Raw genomic sequence first — 24,369 nt, forward strand, 5'->3', positions numbered from 1 at the left:
AGAAGATGGAAAAAACGTCTTCCATTTCATTCCATCCCATACCCTGTCCGACGTCCTAGAATAGGCTATCGTGATATTCAATGATAACATTTTTTTTACTTTTCAACTAAATTTATTTAAAAATTTAAAGCAACTTTCTGTGATTGAATGGTTGTTTAAAAACTAGAGCGGGGCTTGTGATGTGAGCACACATGAACTTGTGAGCACACGATTTAACACTCAAGAAGGTGATCCAATAGCCTACTTTATTATAAATTACTGATTAGAGTAAACAGCTATGTTTTGTCACTAGCTTTAGCTTATATTATTTCAGTTTTTAATTTCCTAATTATATCGATTATTTTACACTCTGAAATGTAGGTTGAAATGTCTTCATAAAAAGTGAATCAGATTTAAATCTTTAGCCGGTACATGTAGCCTATGTAAGCTACATTTGTATGAGCCGGAGATGCGCAAAGTAGGAACTCAGCTATGGAAATGCATTATCGCATTGCTTGTGGCTTATAGTCCTTATTGTTTTGCATGTGAGTATATAGCCTAAGTAGATTTGTTAAGCCTCTATTAATATAAGAGAAAAGAGCATTTTTTCGTCTGTTGTGAGCATTAATCAATACGATTAGTATTTAATAAAAATAAATTCGCAAGAGGCAGCAAGAACCTATGCTGGACATCGAATCAGCTGTTTTCCGTGTCTTAAAGTGACATTTTCAAGCATTGCAAGTTACGTTTAAACTAAAGATAGGTTGACAAGTAATAAAAATTGAAAGAAAGACATTAAAAACTATGGTAGTTTGATTATACAACATTCAAAGCTGCAAGCAAAGTTTAGTAGTTTTTTTTTTTCTTTTTAATTTGTGATTTAAATGTTAGTCGCTTGTTTATTTCATATTTTATTTTTATTTTTGATAGTTTTCGATAATATTACGATGAAAATATTTAAATTAGCCTACTTACATTCTAAAATAAGGCCACAGTTTTCTAAATAATGTCACTCGTCCTATAGCCTAGTCTATGGTTTCTGTTATAGCCTTAGCAATGAATCAGGACCGTTGACAGGATTTCTCGGGCCCGGTACCAATTTATTTTCGGGCCCCTTCATCGACAATGTTATGAATATAAAGGTTATGTACAAACGTTTATTGATGTGCTGTTAAAATGAGGATGACACATGCCGTTCAAAGTAGAAAATTAAGAGGAATATTATTTATATAATATTCTCAAAGATTTGTTGTATCCATGAATTTCCCCAACTGCGCAATTACGCATTAGGAATTACTTCGTAAACCGCAAAATCCTTGCTCTCAATCACGATCTTCGTCGGTATGTTTAAAGTTGTTGGAGTTTACAACTGATAGTAATATTTTGTAAAGTAGACCCAAGTACCTAAAAGTGATTACCACCAAAGAATATATATTCAGAATTAAAGAATGGGTGAAGAAAAATATTTCGTGTTTTTGAAAAAAAAATCGTGGTTAGGGAAATCACTATACCCGGAAGGGGGCCGGTACTTTACCAACTGACGGCTGAAGTGGCTATTTAACCTCTGATGGCAATTCCTTTAGATCTGATTATATTAAGATATTGATAATGTTTGAAGTCGCGGAGAATCTTTTTAAATCCGGGTCCCCTAAATATTCCGGGCCCGAGTCCTAAAGTACCACCTAGGCCCCCTGTCAACGCCCCTGGCAATGGTAAACTGAGCTAGCTCAGGCAGATACGAGAACTTTCTATCAGTGACGGATAAATTTTTTTTTCAGCTACTTTGACGCTGATTGGTCCCAGCCAATTTGACGTCATAAAGGGAATTGAGCAAACCATCAAAATATTCTACAACATATCCAGCAAGGCAGATCTCAACATATCTGTTTCTTTTAATGGCAGTACGTATCTTAAAAGTGTAAGAAAAAAGATTTTTAACCAGTTATGCAACCTGCTTCAGTGGGGTTTAGAAATCGGGGTGTAGGAGATTGAATTGCAAGGGTACAAACTTAATTTGTTAGTTCACATGGAAAAATAAAATTAACGCAGGGCCGGTTACCGAGATTTGCAGAGTGAAGTTTTTCTATTGTTAAGGTGTTTTTGCCGAGGAATTATTCCATTCATTAGGTGCCGCTGAATGGAGAGCAGTCCTTGAAATGCGTTGCTCAAGCGCACACTCCTAGAGTCGAACCAGCGCCGCTTGATCTTGAAGCTTCTTCGTTCACGAAGTCACGTGCTAACCAACTGAGCTATTGGAACTTCATTCAACTTATGTTCTTGGTCTGCATCTTTGCTTATGATGCATTCGGTTTGTTTGATTTACCAAAAGAAGGTTATCAGAAATTGCATTTTTTTTAATAAAATAACCTAAAATATGAAAAATTTAAGCTTTGTGTTTAACTTAAGCTCAAACCCAAGCTGCTAAAAATATGCTTCGACGTACAAACCTGACAACTGTTTCTTAAGTGGAGTTGAATAACGATTTTATTGTCGTTCAAAATGTTTTTTTGTTCATTTATATTTAGTTGAAAGTTTGATGGGCAGTAAACAAAATCAGCTCCCTAGAGACTGCGACTTTTGTAGAGGTGCTAACATTTGTTTAACTAACAACGTTATGCAAAAGCCTATTTCAAACTCAAGCATCGAAACCATCTGACAACTAAAAGACTAAATATTTCTATTTCGTTTTTAGATGCTGTCAAACACTTCTATGACATTCGAGAAGACAACGGACAGCATGGAACAATTTACATTCATTTTCTACCGGTTGGACTTTAACATTTTTTTCTTTCATTTAATTATTTAGTTGTTTTCTGAACACCAAAAAGTTTAATAAAAAACGATGGGTTCTAACTTTGCAATTTATTTAATTGGAAATTCCAAATTTTTTTCGGTTGGAACAAATAGTCTACATTGGCTATAAGTCGTAACAGGAATGGACTAACCAAGCCCGGCTTTGACTAAAGGCTGCATAACAGCACAAATGGGGCATTGCGGTATTTTCTCTTGAACGACTAGTGGCAACAATAACTTATCAATATCGCCTCCTCCTCTAAGGCTCTCTCCTCTCTCCGCTCCGTTAACTCAGTGGTTACGCGCCCGGCTCAAGATCACGCGGCGTAAGTTCGACTCTCGGAGTGTGCGCTTGAGCAACGCATTTAAGGACTGCTCTCCATTCAGCGGCATTTAGTGAATGGAATAATTCCCCGGCAACAACACTTCAACAATCGGAAAACTTCACTCTGCCAACCTCGGTGACCGGCCATGCGTCAAGAGCCTCTACAAGTATGCACAACTACCAGGAATAACCTACCAAGGCTTTGTCAGTCCGAGGATAAAGATTCAAAACCAAACCAAACCAGGCTATTTTCTGGACCCACTCCTGGCTAGGCTTCTTAAAGAGAGCTACTCAAATGTCAAGCCTACAATGCTAAACTCTGGTTTCAAATAGAAATTATTTTTTAGGTCGACGAAGCTAACACAGGAAATTACTTAATCTTCGCTGATTCTACAAACAAATTTACCATCACAGTTATTGGAGTAGACCAGCCAACAGACCTTTGCAAAATTCTTGTTTTCGTTCTGCCGTCGATATTTTTTGTAGTGGCGATCATTGCAACTGCATATGCTGTGTTCTATGTGAAGCAAGAGAAAAAGTTAATGCCTAAGGATACAAAAAAGCCACATCTTCGTAAGTGCAGTATTAACCTACGCTTATGACAGTGATTGTACGTGAGCAGCATATTAATTAAGCATCAGAAAATTGCTGTACCATTATTGAGCTTTTACGTTCAGTGGATAAACATCTACAAGCAGACAAGAAAACAAGAGAGCTACTATTTGTGTCCACCTTCAAGTACAGGATTACATATCTTGCCCAAAGTTCAGTCACTTGCTCTTGGTAGTGATCGACAGGGCCGTTAACAGGATAAGTTGGGCCCGGTACCAATGAAATCCTTGGGGCCCAAGTTAAAACACTTCTAAAAAAATGGACCTATCCAAAGAATACACGATGGTTTCATCAAGTTTCGGAACCCCTTGGAAAGGTTACAAACCCTAAAATCATCAAATACCCCCTGGACCTTCCTGTCAATGTTACTGGTGATCGAGCTAAGTTTCTAGACAGACGCGTTGATCATCTGCAGCCATAATGCTACAATTGCAATACCACACATCGAAAGTATCTTTCGGTGATTGTTTGTGCAAGTCTTTATCCTGGAGTGAGGAAGCTCCTTTAAGAGCTTAATCATGGCAGCTTCGCACAGACTACTTGTAAAGCAAGGGCGTCCAAAGTCTGGCCAGCAAGTCAATACCTTTTACCGCGATTACCGCAAGCCAAGTCGCTTTTACCGCAAGCCAATTCCTTTGGCCGCGATACCTTTTTGTAGGGCCTGCGTCTGTTGTTGTACAATGTGGTCAACAAGCCAGAAAAGTGTCGAAATAGACCAACCCGTAGGAAATGTCCATCATCACCGGTGGCAGGCTTAACATGCCACGGTTGCGGCCACGCCTGTAAGTTAAGCGTTGGACTTTTTGGTATTGGAAAGCCTGCAAATGACTAAACTACGAATTGTCGTTACGAAGTGCTACCACATAAGATCATGTGGTTATTGGTTTTACTTTGTGTGAGTCATTGGTTTTAGTTTTGCTGTATTGTTATTGGAATCGAGAATTGTTTGTTCTTACAGTATGGGAAAACTTGTCACCATTGCTGCGATGAAATGTAACTGATAATAATTCTTGGCATTTATACGAAGCTATAGGTAGGCTTACACTTGTGAGTGGAAATAATTATGTTCTATGGTAGAAACTCTCATTTTCTATACTTTGTTTCAACTTTTAGTAGTTGTGTATTGACGAGTGTCACTTAAACCAGTGGTTCTTAACCTTTTGCTTTATCGGCACCACCTTGAAATCACCAACCAGTTCACTCATCCCCTCCTAGGATTGGCTGATAAGTAATAGACACCTACAGTTCGAAATTTTTGTTGAAACCTGGTAAAATAACTTTGCTTCTTACGTCATATTATAACAAACTTTGATAATTCAGCATCCTCGCACCGCCTAGACACAGGTTTCGCACCCCTTAGTGGTGCGTGCACCCCTGGTTAAGAACCCTTGCTTTAAACGGTTTAGCCTACTAAGAAGCCCTAGCCTACATTATTAGGGCTATGATTGTGTTCTCGAAATAGAGTAAACAACCAATTGTAATTTGAATTACTTTTTCTTCTACTATTTTGTTATTTAGAAGTCATTTTTGTTTCCAGAATATGTGAAAAGAGGAGCTCAAGTGGCAGGAACCACGACGGCCTCCCAACAGAGCCGGTACAGCACGAATGACTCCTCGGCGCCCTCTGTCAGTGCAGTTTCAAGGTGATGTCGTTTCAGCTGTTTGAAAAAAAAAGTTGCAAATCTCGAAAAATTCTGTGAAATTTATAGTCTCGGTATCGTTTTAAAATAAAAGCCAATTTTGTTGCGTGATGAATTCGAAACAAAACGTTTTCGGAAGTCTTTAGGTCTAACAGTGTTTAGCACCATAATGACCCATCTCCTCTTGTGAATGTGGTGCCGAGGAACAGACCGCAGACCACACCATCAACGATCGCAAGGTCTTCAAGTTACTTTAGTGTGAGAATAAAGCAATCGCTATGAGCCTTCGTATTCCCTTCTTTAGATATCCTTAGCTGATGATACTTTAAACTTTAAAGTATGCAAAAACTTTAACTCCTGAGCCTCATATCCGAACCTGCTGTAAGTCGTGTCTGTCGTGAGTTTGTCGTATTTTTGAAACTTTTACGACTTTCCTTTATAGATTAGCTCCTGACCATCCTCAACTGCCACAACGCACATTGTCATTGATGAGGCCACAACATCCCATGACTGATCGCAACACCACCTTACCCAATGTTCATTTCAGTTCAAACACGGAGAACAGGTTTGATTATGCGCTTGCTTCTTTTGTAGCCTCCTGTAGCTTGCTTCTTTTATTATTTTAAGAAGATTAAAATCCCCGTTAGCTCAGTGGTTACGTGGCCTACTCAAGATTGAGCGGCACTGGTTCGGCTTTCGGGGTGTACGCCTAAGCAACGCATTTCAAGGACAGCTCTCCATTCAGCCGTACCTTGTGGATGGAATAATTCCATCGGCAACAACACTTTAACGACAATCGAAAACTTCACTGTGCAAATCTCTTTACCCTAGGACTGACCAATCCCTTTCAGGGTCTAATCTTAACAGTTTTGCATACTTGTAAAAGTCATCGGATTAATTCATCTACTTGGTGCCGCTAAATAGAAAACAGTCCTTGAAATACGTTGCACAAGCGCACACCCCTAGAATCGAACCCTCACCGCTGACAACAGGAGATGCGCGAAGCATGAAGTTAAAGGACCGCGTCAAATTATTGTTTCACAAACTTCCTTATAACATTTGCGGTTTACATTAAATGGCATCAAAAACTTTAGTTGTTGCACTCTTTCAATCCTTTTATCGTATTTACGGCGTGACCACGTTGAACTATTTGTAAATATGTAATATACTGTTGTAATGCTCAACCCTGTGTTATTGTTGTGTCTTGCCTGTGTTTGGTATAAAAAAGCAAACCCTCTCCCGAAACTATGTTCTTATTGCCTTACGCACAAATAAACACAATTGGTCGGCACTGTGTATACAATTTTAAAAACGTCGTAACTTGTAACTAAACAAAAACTTACCAGAAGTATCAATGAAACCAGTAACGAGCAACTATACGCTGATAACATCGGCTGTTGCAGTGGTTTTGACAAAGACAACTGAAATAACTTTTATGGCATCTTGTCGTTGTTTAAAGCTATTATGGCCAAGCTAGCACCAACCTCATAATGTGACCATTAATGTTTTGTAATTTTATAGAATATCCGGGCGATCTCTGGATTCTTGGGACGACGCGGAGGATGAGTACGAAAATACTTGCATTGATAACACAAATTTCATCGACGTACCCACATCTAGTCGATATCCGCATAATCATTCCCCCACGCACAGAGATCAGTATCCTTACAACAGGTCCCCAGCTCTTAGCGCCCCAAACAACACCAGTAATCGTTCCTATCTCACGGAAAACCCCCGTTACCCCACTAATACCCTTTCAAGAACAAGAGAATCCTCATCAAAAAGTGGCCGCTTCACCTTAGATAGACGACAGCCTCCAATTATAAACGACCCTATTCCAACTCCCGGTGATAGATCTAACCGTTCAAGGAAACCCAAAAGCAGCTCCAATTACCAAAACATTTCACATTGACAATTGTGTGGAGAAGTGAACAACCACTTGCGTTCGAAGAGAATATTTGGCTCTTGCCTTCTGTGAAAAGTTGTCTTAAACATTAAAAGTTTACCCAGGAATTTCTAGGGGTAAACAAATGTAAAATAAACTGTTCTTAAATGCTCTGCTGGTGAAGCATCGAACGATAGCCCTGTTTCAACAGTGAGGATGAAGCTTCTAGAAACCAGCTTTCCAGACTTGCCATGAAACTTGATACAACCTGTCTTTCATGCAAACCATCGTCTATTCTTTTTGTTGCTCCTAGTAGGCTACAAGTGTTTCCTTAGTTCTTATACTGGTCTATGATATTTAAACTTTCGTGTCATAAATGTTAGCATTAAATGTTAGCATTAACAATTTGAAACCCTTGGTCCTGTTCTCGGAAATGCAATCCTTCTTGGTAGCTTATCCAATATACTATTTTGATATTTTTTTATGTTTCTTGTTATCAAGCGGCGAGCCTATTTTTAAGGCTTGTAAAGGCTATCCACAGTAAGTTGGTAGAAATTGCGATGACGCGTTAAAACTGAGTGATTTTCCTCTTATAGTTATCAACACAGAGCTGAGTGACTATTACCCGGCAAACTACGAAAACCATCTGGTTAGAATAAGCGCCATTTTGATTTGTCCCAAAGTCGCTCAAACACCAGAAAAGCTCAATCATAATTTATAATTGGCTGCTAACAGCAAAGATTAAAAGTTATTGTGAATTTTGTGATGACAACCGCTATGTAGACGCATTTATTACCAAAATTACATTTTTCCAAATATTTTATCATGTAAAATTTTGGTTTGTCGTTTGTATATACTGTATTATTTTGTTTATGCAACTGATTCTGATGAAATATAATTTTTCTAAAACATTTTGATCCAATAAGATTTTTTGTGTTTTTACTGTTTGGGTAAGTTATTGTACCTGTAACCATTATTCTATAAATCTTCCATGTGTGTTTTTTATTGATTTTGCACTGTTTTTGACAAATCTTAGGGATATATTTCATACAATTTCATACCTGCCTTATTTAAATGAACGTTAGGTGAACAAAGTGGCTGGTTAACATCGTAAAGCGTTGTTGAATAGTAGCAGTCTGGTTTATTTCGCTGTATAACGAAAACAAACAAAAGATGAGGCGAATGAGTCGCGATGCTCTCATGGACTTAGTCTCTGAAGGGCTTGGGAGAGTAATCGCATCCCGCAAAATTTTATCTTGCTCCCAAAAAAATAGGTTTTGTGGTATTGCAACGTTTTAACATTGTATTAAATGTTGAATTGTTTTATAAATGTCACAAATCACAATTCTTTGCATTATCTTCGGCGCCCCATAGCCTGTAACATGGCGTAGTTTGCACAAGTTATCACTGATTGTTTTCTTGCTGCCTAAACCTTTAGTCCGAAATAACTAAGATTTCTGATGGGGTCATTCTACCCTAATATAAAGCCAATAGATGGCATTGGTGTTGCTTAATTCTTTCACCTTTGCTCAGCGCAAATCAACATTAACCACTAAACCCAATATCAAGTTTAATTTTCACTGTTTCTTCTCTGCATGAAAGACCACGTTTTGCAAATGTTAGGCTTGCTAAAGGTTTTCTGACAAAGAAAAATAAATTGAATTGAATTGAATTGAATTTTTGTTTATTGTTTTATGTTTTTGCTAATTTGGCAGACGCAGTGCTGAGGTAGATAACTCGAATCTGATGTGCGGATAGTTTCGTTAATCAAACAACACCAGATCCAAATCAACTTGGTCGGATTAAGAGTGGACGTCTAACTTGGTGTAGTGTGATTCAATTGTGATAGACGATATTTCGTTTTCAAAAGTAACTCACAGCACAAAAGGACAAGGTTGATGCAAAGATATATGTTTCCCAAGTGCAGAAGAATGTTTAAAGAAAACAAAAATCTATTTTTCTTAAAAGATACTCTTTTTCTGAAAAGACAGTTTTTATTTTTGTGTTAGAGTTGCTTTGAGTAAACATGAGCTAATCAAAAAGTGATTATGAATGATAATGGGTAGGCTACTTTTCTTATTCGTATTTTGTGCTCTGAAGTATGATTGAAACATTATCAAGTATTTGTGCACTTATTTTTATTCAGAAAATAATTCGCCTTTTAAACATTAACAAGTATTGTTAATCGTGTAACGAATACAAACTAAACCTGCTGTAAAGTTTCTTTGATTGAAGATATCAATAAGACATTGATGCAAACTGGTGTTTGCTGCAAAAGACATCCACTTAGCGAAAATACAACGTTCTACCAAAAACAAGCTTAAACTGCGTTTTCTTTTCATTGTAGAGAAACGACCTGATTTTTGAAACAACTGCAATTAGTGATCCTTCACCATTTCGAAAACAAATCTGTAACAAATAATGCAAATTTTAGCGATTTCCTGCATTCCATTGTCATCAAATAATTACGCGCCGATAGAGAGACCTTCCCACATGCATAACCTAATTTCTTGAGAGCACGCACTTTGATCGCTGCTCTCGAATCGCTTCAATTGTTCGATTATTTTTCGTGATAATCAAGTGCTAGTATGTAATTTGTATAATTTATTTTACATACATATCGCAGTCACACGAAGTTTGCTCTTTGCAAAGTCTTCTCGCAGAGTAGATTAGTGGGTTTCAACATCGCTTGTCAAGAAAAAGACAAGAAAGAGAGAGTAAGAAGGGAACAAAAAAGATTTTTTTTATCGGAAAGTTGCAAATAAAAGATTCTGAATAGTTTAGTTGATGGTTATTCCGTGCTAGGCATTAGACATCATGACTAACAGTGTGCGTGCGCTCAGTATATGCTTTTATATAAAAAGCAAGGAGATTTGTCCATAGAGAAGATAGTGATGCCAAAACAAAACGGAGCCAGAAGCGCCTTTCAAAACGTTACAATGTTTTATGGTAACCATGGCCACCTAAATTGACTGCATCAAATGTAGGCCTACAGTAGAAGTGACAAAACGACATGGATCACAAGCGTTAAAACAATGATATAGATGGTGTTCTTGTGTGATTTTGGGTCAGTTTCAAAGTTGAAACTGCTGCTGCTGCAAACAAGGATTTTTAGTTGAATAGCAAATAGCCTACAGGTCTAAACTTTGTGTAAATTTGAGAACTTGAGAATTGAGAATGTTTTTTTTGTATTAAACTTTGATGGTAATAGGCTATTAAATAAATATATAGTCTACAGCTATGGTAACCGGCTCGGTGGCTTAGTGGTTAGTGCGTTCGAGTCTAAATCGGTAGGTTCGATTCCCTGTCTGGTTATGTCAAAGACTGTTTAAAAACGGTATTGAATGTAATTCCTGCTTGGCACTGAGCAATGGAATAAGTTCGGGTAATAATGTACTCAGTTGCGACTCTGTACGGCTGCACTGACACTGTCTGCTTTGTGAATCGCTGGGAACAACTCATATCTGCGATAGATACAGCGTTATACAAAACAAGCATTATTATTATTCCCGTTTAATTTTAATTACATTCTACGATTTATTGCTTTCTTTATGTAATTTTTATTATATTTTTATTTTAATATCTAATTTTTATTTTGTAGTCCAATTCAGGGGTTCTCAAGATAGATGCTTCTGTAACTAACCCACGTTGGAGGATATACGATAAATGCTTCACATAAAACACACCAGGGATAACATTGGCTGCTTGTAAAAAAAAAATTATTAACAGTACAAAATACAAGGTAGGCTACTTGTTTTGCATGTAGGATCTGCAAGCTTGCTTGTTTTAAGTCAACTCGCTGTGGTTGAACTTGTTTGGTTTGGTCATAGGCTATAATGGAATCTAATTTAACGGTGTTTCATATACAGTAGATTGTAGACTTATAATTTAAACAAAAAACTTGAAACAAATCCTGTTCTTTCAATCTAAAGTTTGCTATACCTGATGACTTATTTTCTTTCAAAATCCCTGTTATTTCGCTTAGTTTTGCGGTCGAAACAAAATTGAAAACCTTTACAATTTTTGAAAGCCTTGCAAAATACAACTAAAGTGTGTGGTTTTCACCAAAACCTTTGAAGTATATCGTACGGCAGTGATTTTCAACCGGTGTTCCGTGAAAGATCATCAGGTGTTCCGCAAGAAATTTAGTAGTTTGGCTAGTGTTCTATGGACCACCGGTCGAAAATCTTTCTGCAAATGTCTTTCTGCAATTTCTGTCCGAATATCAATTTGTGAACATCTAAACATGTCCAGTTGTCGCACTGACAAAAACTAAACGTGAATGAATTGATGTTGTGTTGTTTATTTTATTGCATCATTATAAAATTTCGTTTGGTGTTCCGCAAGATTATTTTAATACATAAAGTGTTCCGTGACATAACGTAGGTTCTAGGTTGAAAAACACTGTCGTACGGTATAAAGCTGGTGCTAAAGGGTAGGGTAGTCAAAATACATAAAAAGGAAAAGTTTTAATACTATCATTTTCGTTTGAATTAAACCATTTTACTTTCAAAAGTTTTCGGCTTATTGCGATTTGATGACTTCCTTCAGTTTCTTGAGAGCGTTCATCTCACACCTTGACCACTGCATTCAAATCGTTGCTATAGTTCGATGTTTTGTTCTTCCCAACTGTGAAAACAATAGAAATTAATCCTTTAATCTTCTCAGAAAAATTTTATCACTGCTCACTGCTGGATAAATCTTCCAAGTATAGGTTAAGTTGTCAATTTGTTTTTTATTACTTTTTACGCCTTTCTTGCATTTCAATGTAGGGTTAGGGTTTGGGGCTCAAGTTGTCAACCTCCACGTGGTGAGCCCTGGATTCGACTGATGACAACAAACCGACAAGTAGCAAAGAGAAAGCAAAGCTTATCCGAAGCAAACAACATGCAAATGGAGTTGCAGTCTCCGATTAATCCCGACCCCGATCAAGCGCCTTTATTAGGGCGGACATCAACGAATGTCGTAAAGGAAGGAATAACCTTGCTGCAGCTCAATGTGGAAGGCTTTTCAAGAGCCAAGTCTACAGTTTTAGAACACCTGATTGAACCCTTGCAATCGACTGCCATCCTGCTCCAAGAAACCCACTGTGTGGATGTTTCGCGCCTGAAGATAACGGGCTTCCAACTTGCCTCCTACACTCTTAGTAAAATCCATGGAGTTGCGACGTTTGTGCACAGTGCTACAACTTGGTCACATGTGTCCTCTTCTGATGATAGTGACTCAGACATAGAGTGGGTCGCTACTACTATCGAGAGCGTATGCGTTGTTAACGTCTACAAGTCACCACAGACAAGATTTCTGAACGATTCGATCCCGAACTTCAGTTCCCCATGCATGTACGCTGGCGACTTCAACTGCCACAGCATTCAATGGGGTTATAACATCACTAACTCTGATGGGACAGCTTTGGAAGATTGGGTATCCCTCGTAGAGGCTCAGCTTCTGCACGACCCAAAACAACCTGATAGTTTCCGCTCTGCTAGATGGGGTACCACATCTAACCCCGATTTGGCCTTTGTGAAGCTTGGCGGAATCCTCCCGCATCGCGCTGTACTGGAGAAATTCCCTCGGTCCCAACACCGACCCTCACTGATTGTCCCTTCTAATCCAATTCGACCAGTACCAACCAAATACATCCCAAGATGGAACTTCCGGAAAGTGGACTGAGAAAAGTACACCGACCTTGTAGAGCAGCAATGTAACCAGATTCCTGAACCAAACACCGTAGGAGTGGACGCAGCATACAAAAAATTCTGTCAACACCTCATCAAGGCAGCCAAGCTATCCATCCCAAGGAGCTGCAGGAGAAATTTTATCCCAACCTGGGATAACGAATGTCAGCAAAAATATGATATTTTTATGTCATCCGAACATGGCTTGATAGCTGCGGCAGCCGCTACTGATTTAACAGACTGCATCAATAGGAAAAAAAGAGATAGATGGGAGGAATCTGTCGCTGGAATAGACTTCACCCACTCAAGTCGAAAAGCCTGGTCAACACTCAACCGCCTCACAGGCAGGACCACGAAACCAAAGCCATGCCCTATAACGGCCAACTCCATAGCGAAACAACTTCTCGCAAATGGCCAATATCAAGGAGCTGATAAAGCGCATGCCAGAGCAGTGAAAAATGAAATCAACCAACTATGGAAGGTACCCAGTTCAAGCTGTTTCCTATCTACCTCTTTTAACATCTCTGAGTTGGACGCAGACATCAAACACCTAAAAACTGGCAAATCACAAGGCCCAGACAAAATCTCACCAGAGCTAATTAAACATATTGAACCACTCGCAAGAGAGTGGCTGTGATAGTTCATGTCATTCTGCCGAAAGAAGTTGCTCCTCCCAAAGATCTGGAGGAAAGCTAACATCATAACCATTAGAAAGCCCAACAAGCCAGCTGATAACCCTAAAAGTTACAGGCCCATTTCCTTGCTCTGTGTGCCATACAAGTTACTTGAGCGTCTCTTACTGAGCAGACTCGAACCAATCGTTGACACAAAACTGCCAGAAGAACAAGCTGGATTCCGACGCGGCCGATGCACAACTGACCAGGTTGTCAAGCTTACTGATGACATCGAAAGTGGTTTTGAAGCCCGTGAGAAGGTGGCCAGACCACGCCGCCTGAAAAATGGCGTCCCCCAAGGGTCAACACTATCGCCGCTCCTATTTAATATCTATATAAGTGACCTTCCATGCACTACATCGCAACAGTATGGCTATGCGGATGATCTAGCTCTTCTATATGCTCACAGGAAGTGGCATGAGGTGGAAAGAAAACTTGAAACTGACCTGAAACTGGTGGCTGACTATCTGGACAAGTGGAGGCTCAAACTGAATGCGTCGAAAACAACAATCTCTGCTTTCCATCTAAATAATCGGGAATCTCAGCGTCAACTGTCTGTCTCGCTAAAAGGAAATCCTTTACCATTACTGCAAACCCAACTTACCTTGGAGTAAAACTTGACCGGCAGTTGACCTACAGACCCCACATCGAGTCACTCCGTGCCAAGGTTACCTCACGAAATAACCTCTTGAGAAGCCTAGCAGGAACAGGATGGGGAGCCCGAGCATCAACCTTGCGTACAAGTGCACTAGCCTTAGTCTACAGCTCAACCGAATATGCCTCAGCGATGTGGAACCGCAGCAGACACACAAAAAAGATGGATGTATGCATTAGCGACACCTTGCGCATCATCACTGGCTGTCTCCGCCCCACACCTACTGCTTATCTGCCAACTTTGGCTGGCATTGCTCCTGCTCACGTCCGTAGAGAAGAAGCCTCTCACAAACTGGCTTTGCATGCGAGATTCGATCCTCTAAACCAGGGATGGCCAAATAATTTTGGCCATGATCCATTACCGCCAAATCTGACACCTTAGAGATCCACAATGAGCTGAAGATGTGCATTTTTCCTTTTGTATAATAGGCTACAAAAAACATGCAATTATTTGTGTAAATCTAAAACAAAGCGTGTGCTGTAATAAACAGGTCTGGTATTAGTGAGAAATATGATCAGTGGGCTTTGATTTCACAATACTATCGAAACGTGGTTTCCTGCTACTTATAACGATTCTTACAGAGCCAACTTGAAAGATCCACAAAAAAAGTTGAAAAGATCCGGAACCGGATCGCGATCCGCCATTTGGCCATGCCTGCTCTACACCTTCTCCACAGTCACTCACAAACAAATGGACCAGTCAGACCTCAACGCCTATCATCAAGGCGCCCATTCCATCGATATGCTACACAACTTGTGGATAAGAACTTCAGCTGCATGGAAACATGGGCCCAGGAATGGAACGAGCTGCCACATATCCCTCCCCAGTTTTCAGTTATACCAGCACTCTCCATCCCTCCTAGAGCAGACCTCTCAAGAAAGGCATGGGTCACATTGAACAGGATCAGATGTGACGTTGGCTGCACTGGAGCTAATCTGTTTAGGTGGGGGTTGCATAATTCCCCGATATGTGTCTGCGGAGCGGTAGAACAAACAATGCAACACATACTCCACGATTGTTCCATCTTACGGCCCCCAAGTGGAATCACTGGTATTCGACAACTGGACCCAACTACCGTATCTTGGCTGCACGAGGAGGCATTGCCAATCTAAGCTATTACACGTCAAACGAGAGAACAGAACAGAATGTGGCCTAACCTCTTTGGCAATAAGCTAATATTAAAAGACCAATGTAGCCTAGGCTAGATGAAATAAAAATGTCAAAACACTGATGTATACGGAAGCACCTCATCAGTTGATAAATTACAAATAATTTTATGTGAAGTACAATATTTTTGAAAATATTATTTGGCAGTAGGCTACTTCAAAGCAAAGATTGCAGTTTCAGGGTAGGCACTTTAACATGTTGATATCCAATTCAACCACAAACCATCAGGTGTTACGTTGTCTGTCCAATTGTGACCATTCCAGCATTCAGCCAGAGAGCTAACTTTCATTATTACATTGAACTTTGTTTGGCGGTGGTGGGAAGTTGCGTTTTTCCTTTTGTTCCGAGAAAAGCAATCTTGATGACGCCATGAACAGCGTCGCTTTTGATTGGTTGATGGTTCGTGGTTGAATTCGATATCTGCATGTTAAGTGCCAACCGCAGTTCAGAGTCAAATAGTTTGTATAAAAATTCCAAATATTTTCTAAGTTGAGGAAGTTCTCTCGTGCTATATATCTCGTCTTAATCATTTTATTTCTCGTCATGATACGTGTTTGAAATAAAAAAAATAGCACTATACAGTAGCTACAATAAGTCTTATGGTCTACCAGAATGTTGATGAACGAACAAAGATAGCATATCCTACCTTCAAGGTTTTGAAATGTGCGTTAGGTGCAGGCAGTGGCGTACAGGGCCTCTGAGAGAAATTTTCACTAGGAGTACGAAGAGTCATTCCGGGCCCCCCTCTCACTCCAGAAAAAAATTATTTTGTCTTGGGCAAAAAGTGGGATGTTTGCTTAGGCGTATTGCACACCACACGACATGTTACTGCAGAATCGGACATCTGTGCTGCAATAATAAGTTAGTATCAGGCTGCAATAAAACTTTTATTTTGTGTTGTTTATATAATGTGATCTGTCCCTCGCCAATTTGTGTATCCTGCATTGAATTCGTGTGTCAGTTGTTGATGGTGCTGTCGCTTATTGTACATCTTTAATGTAAAATTTTTAAATTCAATTTTTTATTTCTCTTAGATGTAGCTTAAAATTATTTCTGAAGAGGACACTATGTGGTGTCGAAAACGTTAGATTTAGTAGTTTTTTCATGTTTTTTTTTTGTGTGTTTAATGTTAAATCCGTTAACGTTACTGAGTGTTATATCATGTATCTGGTACAAGCCAAGCTGCTCTCTACCAAGGCTCAAACATAACATCTTGTTAAAATATAATCAAGTTAATGATCTGACCAATCCTTACCTTTCTTCAGTAACTTTTGCATTCACCACATGTCCAGCACTAGCAGAGGTGAACGAGAGGAGTCACTTCTTTAACTCCGGCTCCGGTCGTCCTCCGAAAGTATTCTCCGGCTCCTGCTTTAACTCCGAAATTCATTTTGAAGTGAAATAAGCGTGAAACTACCTTTGTCAAATAGTTCTTTAAAAAACACAAAAAAAGCAAAAAACATTCGGGCTTTCTGCTCGGGTTTTTCTCAAACCTGCTTTTGCTACACTATGCCCCTCCCTCCCCGGACAGGAAAATAACTAACTTTTATGATTTAATTTAGGGTGCTTTTAACAGAACATTTTTGCACGTAAAGCATTAAATTACCACTTTGGGTCCCTAATTTGCTCGCAAAGCAATCGATTACCTTTCTGGACCCTTTTGCTAGATTACGGACCCCCCCAGGAACTAAACAATAACAACTTTTATGCTTGAAATCAGTCGTTTAAGATGGTTTTAAGCAAACGTTTTTGCGCGTAAACTATAAAACCACAATTTCGGGCCCCCCAACAAACACAGGCCTGGGGCCTCAAGGGTACACCGTACCCTCCGTACCCCCTCTCATAGGCCCTGGTGGCGTACGCAGGATCTTCTCAAGGGGGGGGGGAGCATTGACAGCAGCGTAGCCAGGAATTTTGAAAGGGGGGTATTGACGACGACGTTTTCGCCTAAGACGACACCCGGCGGCGAGGGGTCTGGGGGGTTTCCCCCAGAAAATTTTGAAAAATTACTTTGAATTTGGTGCATTCTGAGAGCATTTTTAACAAAAATGTGGGTATGAATATTCCTGTAAAATGGTGCTGTCAGGTGGCATAGCAAAAGAATAAGATCATGTTTTCTTCGGCATTTTTCGAAAATAAAGCTAAGTCTCTATGCTTTCTTGTTGCTAATTCTTGGCTGAGATGTTTGAATGTTTGGTATTGGCAAAACTCGCTCTTTTAGTGCAGTTTCGTTTAAAATTAGGCAAGTTTTTTTTAGACTGTAAGCATCATTCTCACTATCGTGACGTCACACGCGTGCTAAAATGGGAGTTGTAACCCCCAAACCCCGCCCCTGGCTACGCCACTGGCCATTGATATCCCAGACGTCTTCATGATATCCCAATATGGTTTTATTTTAGACTTTATCAATTTCTTTCTTACTAACTTATAATTGGCTTACAGAACACTATGCTATATTGGCATACCGGGGGTGGGGTAGGTGGATTGGGTTTGGTTAGGGTTAGTTAGATTGGCTTAGTCTATAAAACAACATTGTTAATTGCTTTGACAGTGCAATCCAAAACATATTAAATGCCTTAGGCTAACCTACGTCGTTAACTAGGGTACTAAAACATTTTTGCGTACGCTAGTGGGTGCAGGTCCATTACTAGCACGGCCACAAGTTAAATTTTGTGTAAATTCAAGAAAACTGAATATTTTGACAAAGCTTAAGCTAGATTAACCAATCATGTGATGTTGCAATTTCTGCATACAATTAGGCTACTTAATAACCTAGCAAACTCAACGTGGATTTAGTTCAGAGTTAGCTGTTTAAGAATGACATAACGAAATAAATGCTTTTCAACTCAGACTAAACTATTTTACTTTCGAGCTCTTTGATGGCATTTCAGGACAATCAATCAAAGTGTTTTTTGAGCAAAACGTTGCCGTTGTAAATCTGTTAATCATCCATTTGCATGCCAATTCAGTCATTCACTCTAGTTATTTTTTATTGAACCATAGAGAAATAAAACAAAGTAACTTCAGCGGGTTTAACATGATGTAACTTATTACATACACAAATATAACACAATTAAAATAAACTCAAACGTTTTCGACACGTAGGCTACATGTGTCCTCATCAGGAATTACATATCTGCAATATAAATAAAATGAAAATTGTAAGGTAAATTTGACTTTGCATTATAACTGTAACTGTATACTAACGACACTCCAGACTGAAAAACATAAACTGAACGAGTGACACAAGAATGATTGTAGCCTACATGTACGTGTCGAAAACGTTTGAGTTTATTTTAATTATGTTATATTTGTGTATGTAATACATCATGTTAAACCCGCTGAAGTTACTTTGTTTTATTTCTCTATGGTTCAACAAAACAAATTCTCTACCAAAGCTTTATTTTTTATTTCTGACCATCCTAGTAAAAAAAAATAGCGTACATGTCAACAAAGCAAAGATGTAGAAAAAAGCGATAAAACACAAAAGTTATTAACTTGCTAGAGACCGAAATAATTTTAACCGAAATTTGGTAGGACTGCAACACTTTCAGAAAATATAACAATGTTGCCTCAGTTTAGCAGAAAGCAACAAAATAGTATAATAATGTTTTTGCTTTCGTGATAGATTTTGTGTTATTGTCACATCGTTATTTCGTTGTGTTTTCTTTTTTACATTCCAACATTGAAAAATAAATTGAATTGAACAAATCCTCCTGTTTAATGAACATTTTATGGCATTTATTTTCTAAGGACAATTGTCCAACTTGGAGCAATTGTAGTTTATATTTTTTTTTAAGAAGATGGAAAATAATTATAAGCAGTTTTCATTCTCCGACATACTTTTTTCTTTTCATTTATAAAACTGGAAACTCTCCTCAATCAGCTGTTTTTCTCAAAACAATTTGCATTTTGCTCAACCATTGACCGGCAACGCGCAAGCCTGGATCCAAGACAATACAGGCAAATCAAAAAATGTTCAATTTGCCAGGTAAAATTAAAAGGCTAACAAAAAGATTGTGTATGAGTGCACAATCATTTCATTTTCTTTGTCCAATTGGAAGAATAACATTGCAGTTAAGCTTTATTGATAAGGTTTGCTTACCGGTAGGCTACTGAGTTTATTGCAGTTCTTTTATGTTTAGCACATTTCTATTGTACGGTATCTCACTTAGGCTGTCTTTGAAGCTTGACAGGCAGTATTGAAACCGTGTCATTTTAAACTACTGCATCTTTCAAAATGGTTGCAACGCAAGCTTAAGTTTAGCGATCTAGCAAGTTATACCGGTTATATACAATGAAGAGATGGTTTTTTTATTATTTTGTATAAAATTTGTCAATGGCAAGGTTACCGTACCTAATGTTTGTTTTAGAAATAAAATATCAGAATATTTTCAATCACTATCTGTGACATTCATTCCTGATATCTACACCCTATAATGTCAAGCTGATAGGATAGGTGTTGGCTTCTGGGATGAACAAAGGAAGTCTCGTGATACTTGCCGCAAAGATGTCTTGTCCATCAGCTTTGTTGAGCTGAAGGTGGCTGCCATAAATGGGTGTCTTGATTTCAGTCAAGTGAATTGCTTGTGGAAGCAGAGACCTTGAAGTGAAGAAGGTGGTCTGGCTGCAATGCCAGTTGACGAAAGACAAAGTGGCTTCGCAACAAATACGATAGGCCTACCGGCCTGTTTTTTTTCGGTCATTTGTCGGTCATTGACTGATTTTTTAACAAAATGTCCTAAAAAAATATAGTCAATTCCCTTAAAATGTCCAAAAAAATATATAGCCTAGTCAATTGACTATATATGAAAATAAATGACCAAAATAAATAAACAATGGCCGAAATTTTTCAAGTCATTTCGGACAAAGGACCAAAAAGTCTCAGTGAAAAAAAACCAGGATACCGGTAAATGAAAGATAAAATCTTAGGTGGAATTAAGTTTTTAAACCAAGACAGATTGTTGAAGCTTATATGACAGGGAGACTAGACAACTAACTTTCTTATTTTTTGAGAACTACATATCATATCAAAGGTCATGGCAGAATGCAAGAAGCAACAAAGAGCCTCCAGCAGCTGGAGTAATTTATCTGTAGCCTACTTATACGTATCTGTACTCTATGATATCACGTATTTCCATAATAAATGTATGAAAATACGTGATATCATGTTTATTTTATACTATTCAGGTCATGATAATGCAGCGGTAGACTTCATGCTACAGTGGTAAAAGTATGTAGTTTTTACAGTGCTGCAATAAGCTTTTACTGATGTTCTAGCACCCAAAATTTAAAGCAACATATCATTTGATAAGCAAATTTAGCATTTCATTTCATAGGAATGAATTTACCTAAAAGCAAAGAAAACGTTTATCGTTATGCCAATTTTTGAATTTTGCAGTGACCATCCAGCTGTCCGTATCACAAGAAAAATCAGTACTGTGAGTGGTCCCGGTATTCCACTGTTTCTAACTAATTGTGGTTTTCTTCTAAACTAATTTGCCTGTACTTTTTAACATTTACTTATCATTTATATGTTGCATAAGCTAAACGGTAATATTTGAAACTGATTTTTACAATGCCTCAACACAAGGAAGATAGGTCTTGTTTTGAATTGATTGGAAGTGGAAATTATGGAAAAGTTTACAAAGTTGCTCTCCAGGAAAATGGTTGCTTGAAACATCATGCTGCAAAAGTGGTTAGTCAATATTTTTATAACCTTAGGACTGTAATTATTTTTTTTAACATTTACAGATTCATTTTGTTCTTTTCATTGATGCTGTTCCAGAGTCTGCAACACTTACAAAGGTGCTGAATTACAATTTTAATACAAAACTTTAGTTTTGTGCAATAAAATGCTTGTTTTGTACCGGTAGTAGCCTATATACACTTTTCTTTATGTTACTTACTTTTCATTTTCTAAATTGCACATGTTATTACGTTGCAGATAAGGTGGCTTGAAAGATTGTAGCTTTCATCTGGCACTAGAGCCAATGCTTATCATAATCTTTGTGTTTATAACAATTTGTCAGCTTAGTTTATCTTATGGTGTTGTGTAACTTGTTAAAAATAGTGGAAATTGAGTATAAAATAAAAATCTAGATTTGTTTAAAAAAGTGATAAAAAATTATTTTATGAACGACATCAAATGTGCTAAGTCATAACTGTCAAACTAGTTTAGTTTATGTGTAATTGTGTAGTTCACATTATAATATATATATATATATTACGCGTTGTGTAGTGTTTCTGAAAAACTGCATTTAATTTATAGAATTTAAATGTTTAACTTACTCGTGTGGAATGTGTGTAATATATTTTTTATTCTCTATATTATTCACTCAATATCTTCCAGAGCTTAGCTGTTTTATTAGTTTTTTTTTTCAAACTGTTCTACTTTTTGATCATTTTATTGCTTTACCAGGTGCAATGTAACTCAGCTGAAAACACAGAACTGGCACTTCGCGAATGGAGAGCCTTGCACCACTTGACAAGACATTCTAATGTTGTTGATTTTAAAACCATGTATCTTCAAGTAGAAAAGGACGTTAAGGAAATTAGTATTAAAAGCAAAACCCCAGATGTGCTGGCTCTCATCGAGGCTACAATTAAAGGTAAGTGTTAACTGAAAATAAGAAAGAAATAATGTATAGTGTATACTGTATACTGCATAGCATGTATTGCATTGGGTTTCATACCATACTGCATTTTGTGGTGTCGGTTAACACATAGTTACGGGATGTTCTATCCACAGGTGAAGTGTCATGGAAGATGATGGCAGGAAAGGTACAATTGTGGTTTGAAATGGAATACTGCAATCATCAAGATATGAATAAGTATCTTCTGGAGCGAGCACCCAACGCGGCCCTCAATGCTTCAGTTCTGATGCAATTGGCCAAGGGATTGGAATTTCTGCATCAGAATGACATAATGCATAGGTAACGACATATAAATATATTTTTGACTATGCAAAAGCTTTTCCAGGCAGCATAGAAGTCCTTTTTTATGTTTATTCAACGTCGTTTGATGAAAGAATTGACCTGCTGGCTGGGTCGTACATTGCATAACCTAAATACAGAGATTGATAAGCACTCTAACGCAATTGCCCGGTAATGTTTGTTCCATTTGGCTGTTGATTACAAGAATGTCAGTTCAATTCCTTCTTGGAACACACGACTGCGTCTGGAGAGGAAGTTACGACATGTTTACGAGGGGTCACGAGGATTTTTTTTTCCTTTTTATATACTATTGGTTTCCATGTATGATGAGCCAGGGATGCGACATGTTAAGAATTGTGTTATTTTTTAGGTATGTAATAATAGAATCTGATATCTTTGTAAACTTTTGTTTTCGTAACACAGTTTTAACTATGTTTTAATATCTGCAGAGATTTAAAACCGGAAAACATTCTCGTTCATTCCAGGAACAAAGAAGCATCACCAGAATTCAAAATTGCTGATTTTGGTCTTTCCACGGTACCTTATGACTATTTTAAAAGCAAATTACGAATGTTTTTATCAGAAGAAACTATCGCACTAATGTTGGTGCAAAAGCAACTACATTGTTACTACGTTATAATATCGTTGCAAAAATAATGGTGAGATTGCTGCCAGCCCTGTTATGCCGCAGCCCAGCTAGCAAATTACTCCTTTCAGCTAGTCATTCTACAAGCATTGAACAATGTTAAAAAGACTGAATTGCTGGTTCTGGTTAGATAGCTATATACGGTTGGTTGTTCAACTATCACTTTTAAGCAAGATAACAAAGTGTTGTTTGTACTGACACTTGACTGATTTGATGGATTCGTACTAATCGTTCTTCATATAGCATTGTTTTCACAAATGTCTATTTCGACCTCAGATCTGCACCTCCAGTGATGAAGACATCGATTTTTACGACCGTATTATGCACTCTGCTTGTGGTTCTGACTTTTTCATTGCACCAGAAGTGATTAGTCAAAGCTACACTCCGAAAGCCGATTTGTTCTCTTTAGGTAGGTGCATAGTTTTATACCGTGTGGCTACGTTTCCCATATAGATGCATATAAATCTAGAAACAAAAAACTGTTTGAAAAACAAAAAGCTGGGTTTACGGGAGGTGTGTCAACTCCATGACAACCACCATCGATTCGAAACATGAGATGAAGCTTGCTGGACAAGCACTTACGGCGTAGCCGTACTGTTTGCTGTTCTCTACCGGCCCGAGACGGATAGATATAACTTCGATACCACTATCTTGACCAGCAAATGCTTTTTCCACGTTGTGCAGTATTTGAGAAGTTATGAATAAACCAGAAAATTAACGAAGAAATTGTAAATTAAAGTTGTTTTGTTGTTTAGGGATAATCTTCTGGTCGGTTATTGACCGGGTCACTTTCACTGCATCAGATACCAAGAAGGTTCTACTTGGCGCATATGTTGATATTGAGGGCAATGATATTATTACCCCTATTGGCGAAGCTCTGGCAAATAATCCTAAGCTGGACGTGCATCAACTTATCCTTGCAACATCTACACGAAAACCTTTGCACCACCCTGCCACGTCGCATACCGTTGTCGATGGAAACGTACACGAGATAAGGTGAGCCATGGCCACCTAGAAACATGCCTGTTTTATCACATTTGACTTGCTTTTCGTAACAGTCTGGCTGTTTTGAAATTTCGTTTTACATCATTTGTTGTCTCCGACAGGCGATGTAAGTTGGTATTACATCATAGGGCAGTAAAGTAGAATTTACATATTTGTGTAAGCATTTTAGCAGGTGTCTTAGCAAGTTCAGCATTTTAGCAAGTTTCTTATTAAGTTTCTGTAAGTAGCAATTTATACGGTAATTCGAATTTTACTGTTTGTGCAGTGTTTAATCAAACCTCATTGACGTGTATTCCAGACAGCAATCGTCGACTTTTTCACATTGCTTGAATGTCGTGAGACATAAATGATTTAAAATGTCTTATTGTTGAAAATTAC

General features: G+C 38.2%; 1 protein-coding gene across 1 annotated transcript; it reads left to right on the forward strand.

Annotated features, from left to right (window-relative positions):
• The first annotated feature begins 376 nt into the window (after positions 1-376).
• On the forward strand, positions 377-8,906 carry LOC145765545 (uncharacterized). Its single transcript, XM_082577382.1, has 7 exons — positions 377-524; positions 1,758-1,880; positions 2,672-2,745; positions 3,445-3,670; positions 5,247-5,352; positions 5,792-5,914; positions 6,871-8,906. Exons 1-7 carry the CDS (start codon positions 449-451, stop codon positions 7,259-7,261), a joined length of 1,119 nt encoding a protein of 372 aa, XP_082433508.1. The 5' UTR covers positions 377-448; the 3' UTR covers positions 7,262-8,906.
• Positions 8,907-24,369: the final 15,463 nt, after the last annotated feature.

Source organism: Aplidium turbinatum, chromosome 2, assembly GCF_918807975.1.
Source record: "Aplidium turbinatum chromosome 2, kaAplTurb1.1, whole genome shotgun sequence".
Classification (NCBI taxonomy): Eukaryota; Metazoa; Chordata; class Ascidiacea; order Aplousobranchia; family Polyclinidae; genus Aplidium; species Aplidium turbinatum.

Excerpts from the sequence above, each read along its gene's own strand:
- LOC145765545 (XM_082577382.1), top strand. The coding sequence starts at position 449 with ATGCGCAAAGTAGGAACTCAGCTATGGAAATGCATTATCGCATTGCTT. Across the intron at positions 5,353-5,791 it reads TCTGTCAGTGCAGTTTCAAG|ATTAGCTCCTGACCATCCTC; the intron begins GTGATGTCGTTT and ends TTTCCTTTATAG. Across the intron at positions 5,915-6,870 it reads AGTTCAAACACGGAGAACAG|AATATCCGGGCGATCTCTGG; the intron begins GTTTGATTATGC and ends GTAATTTTATAG.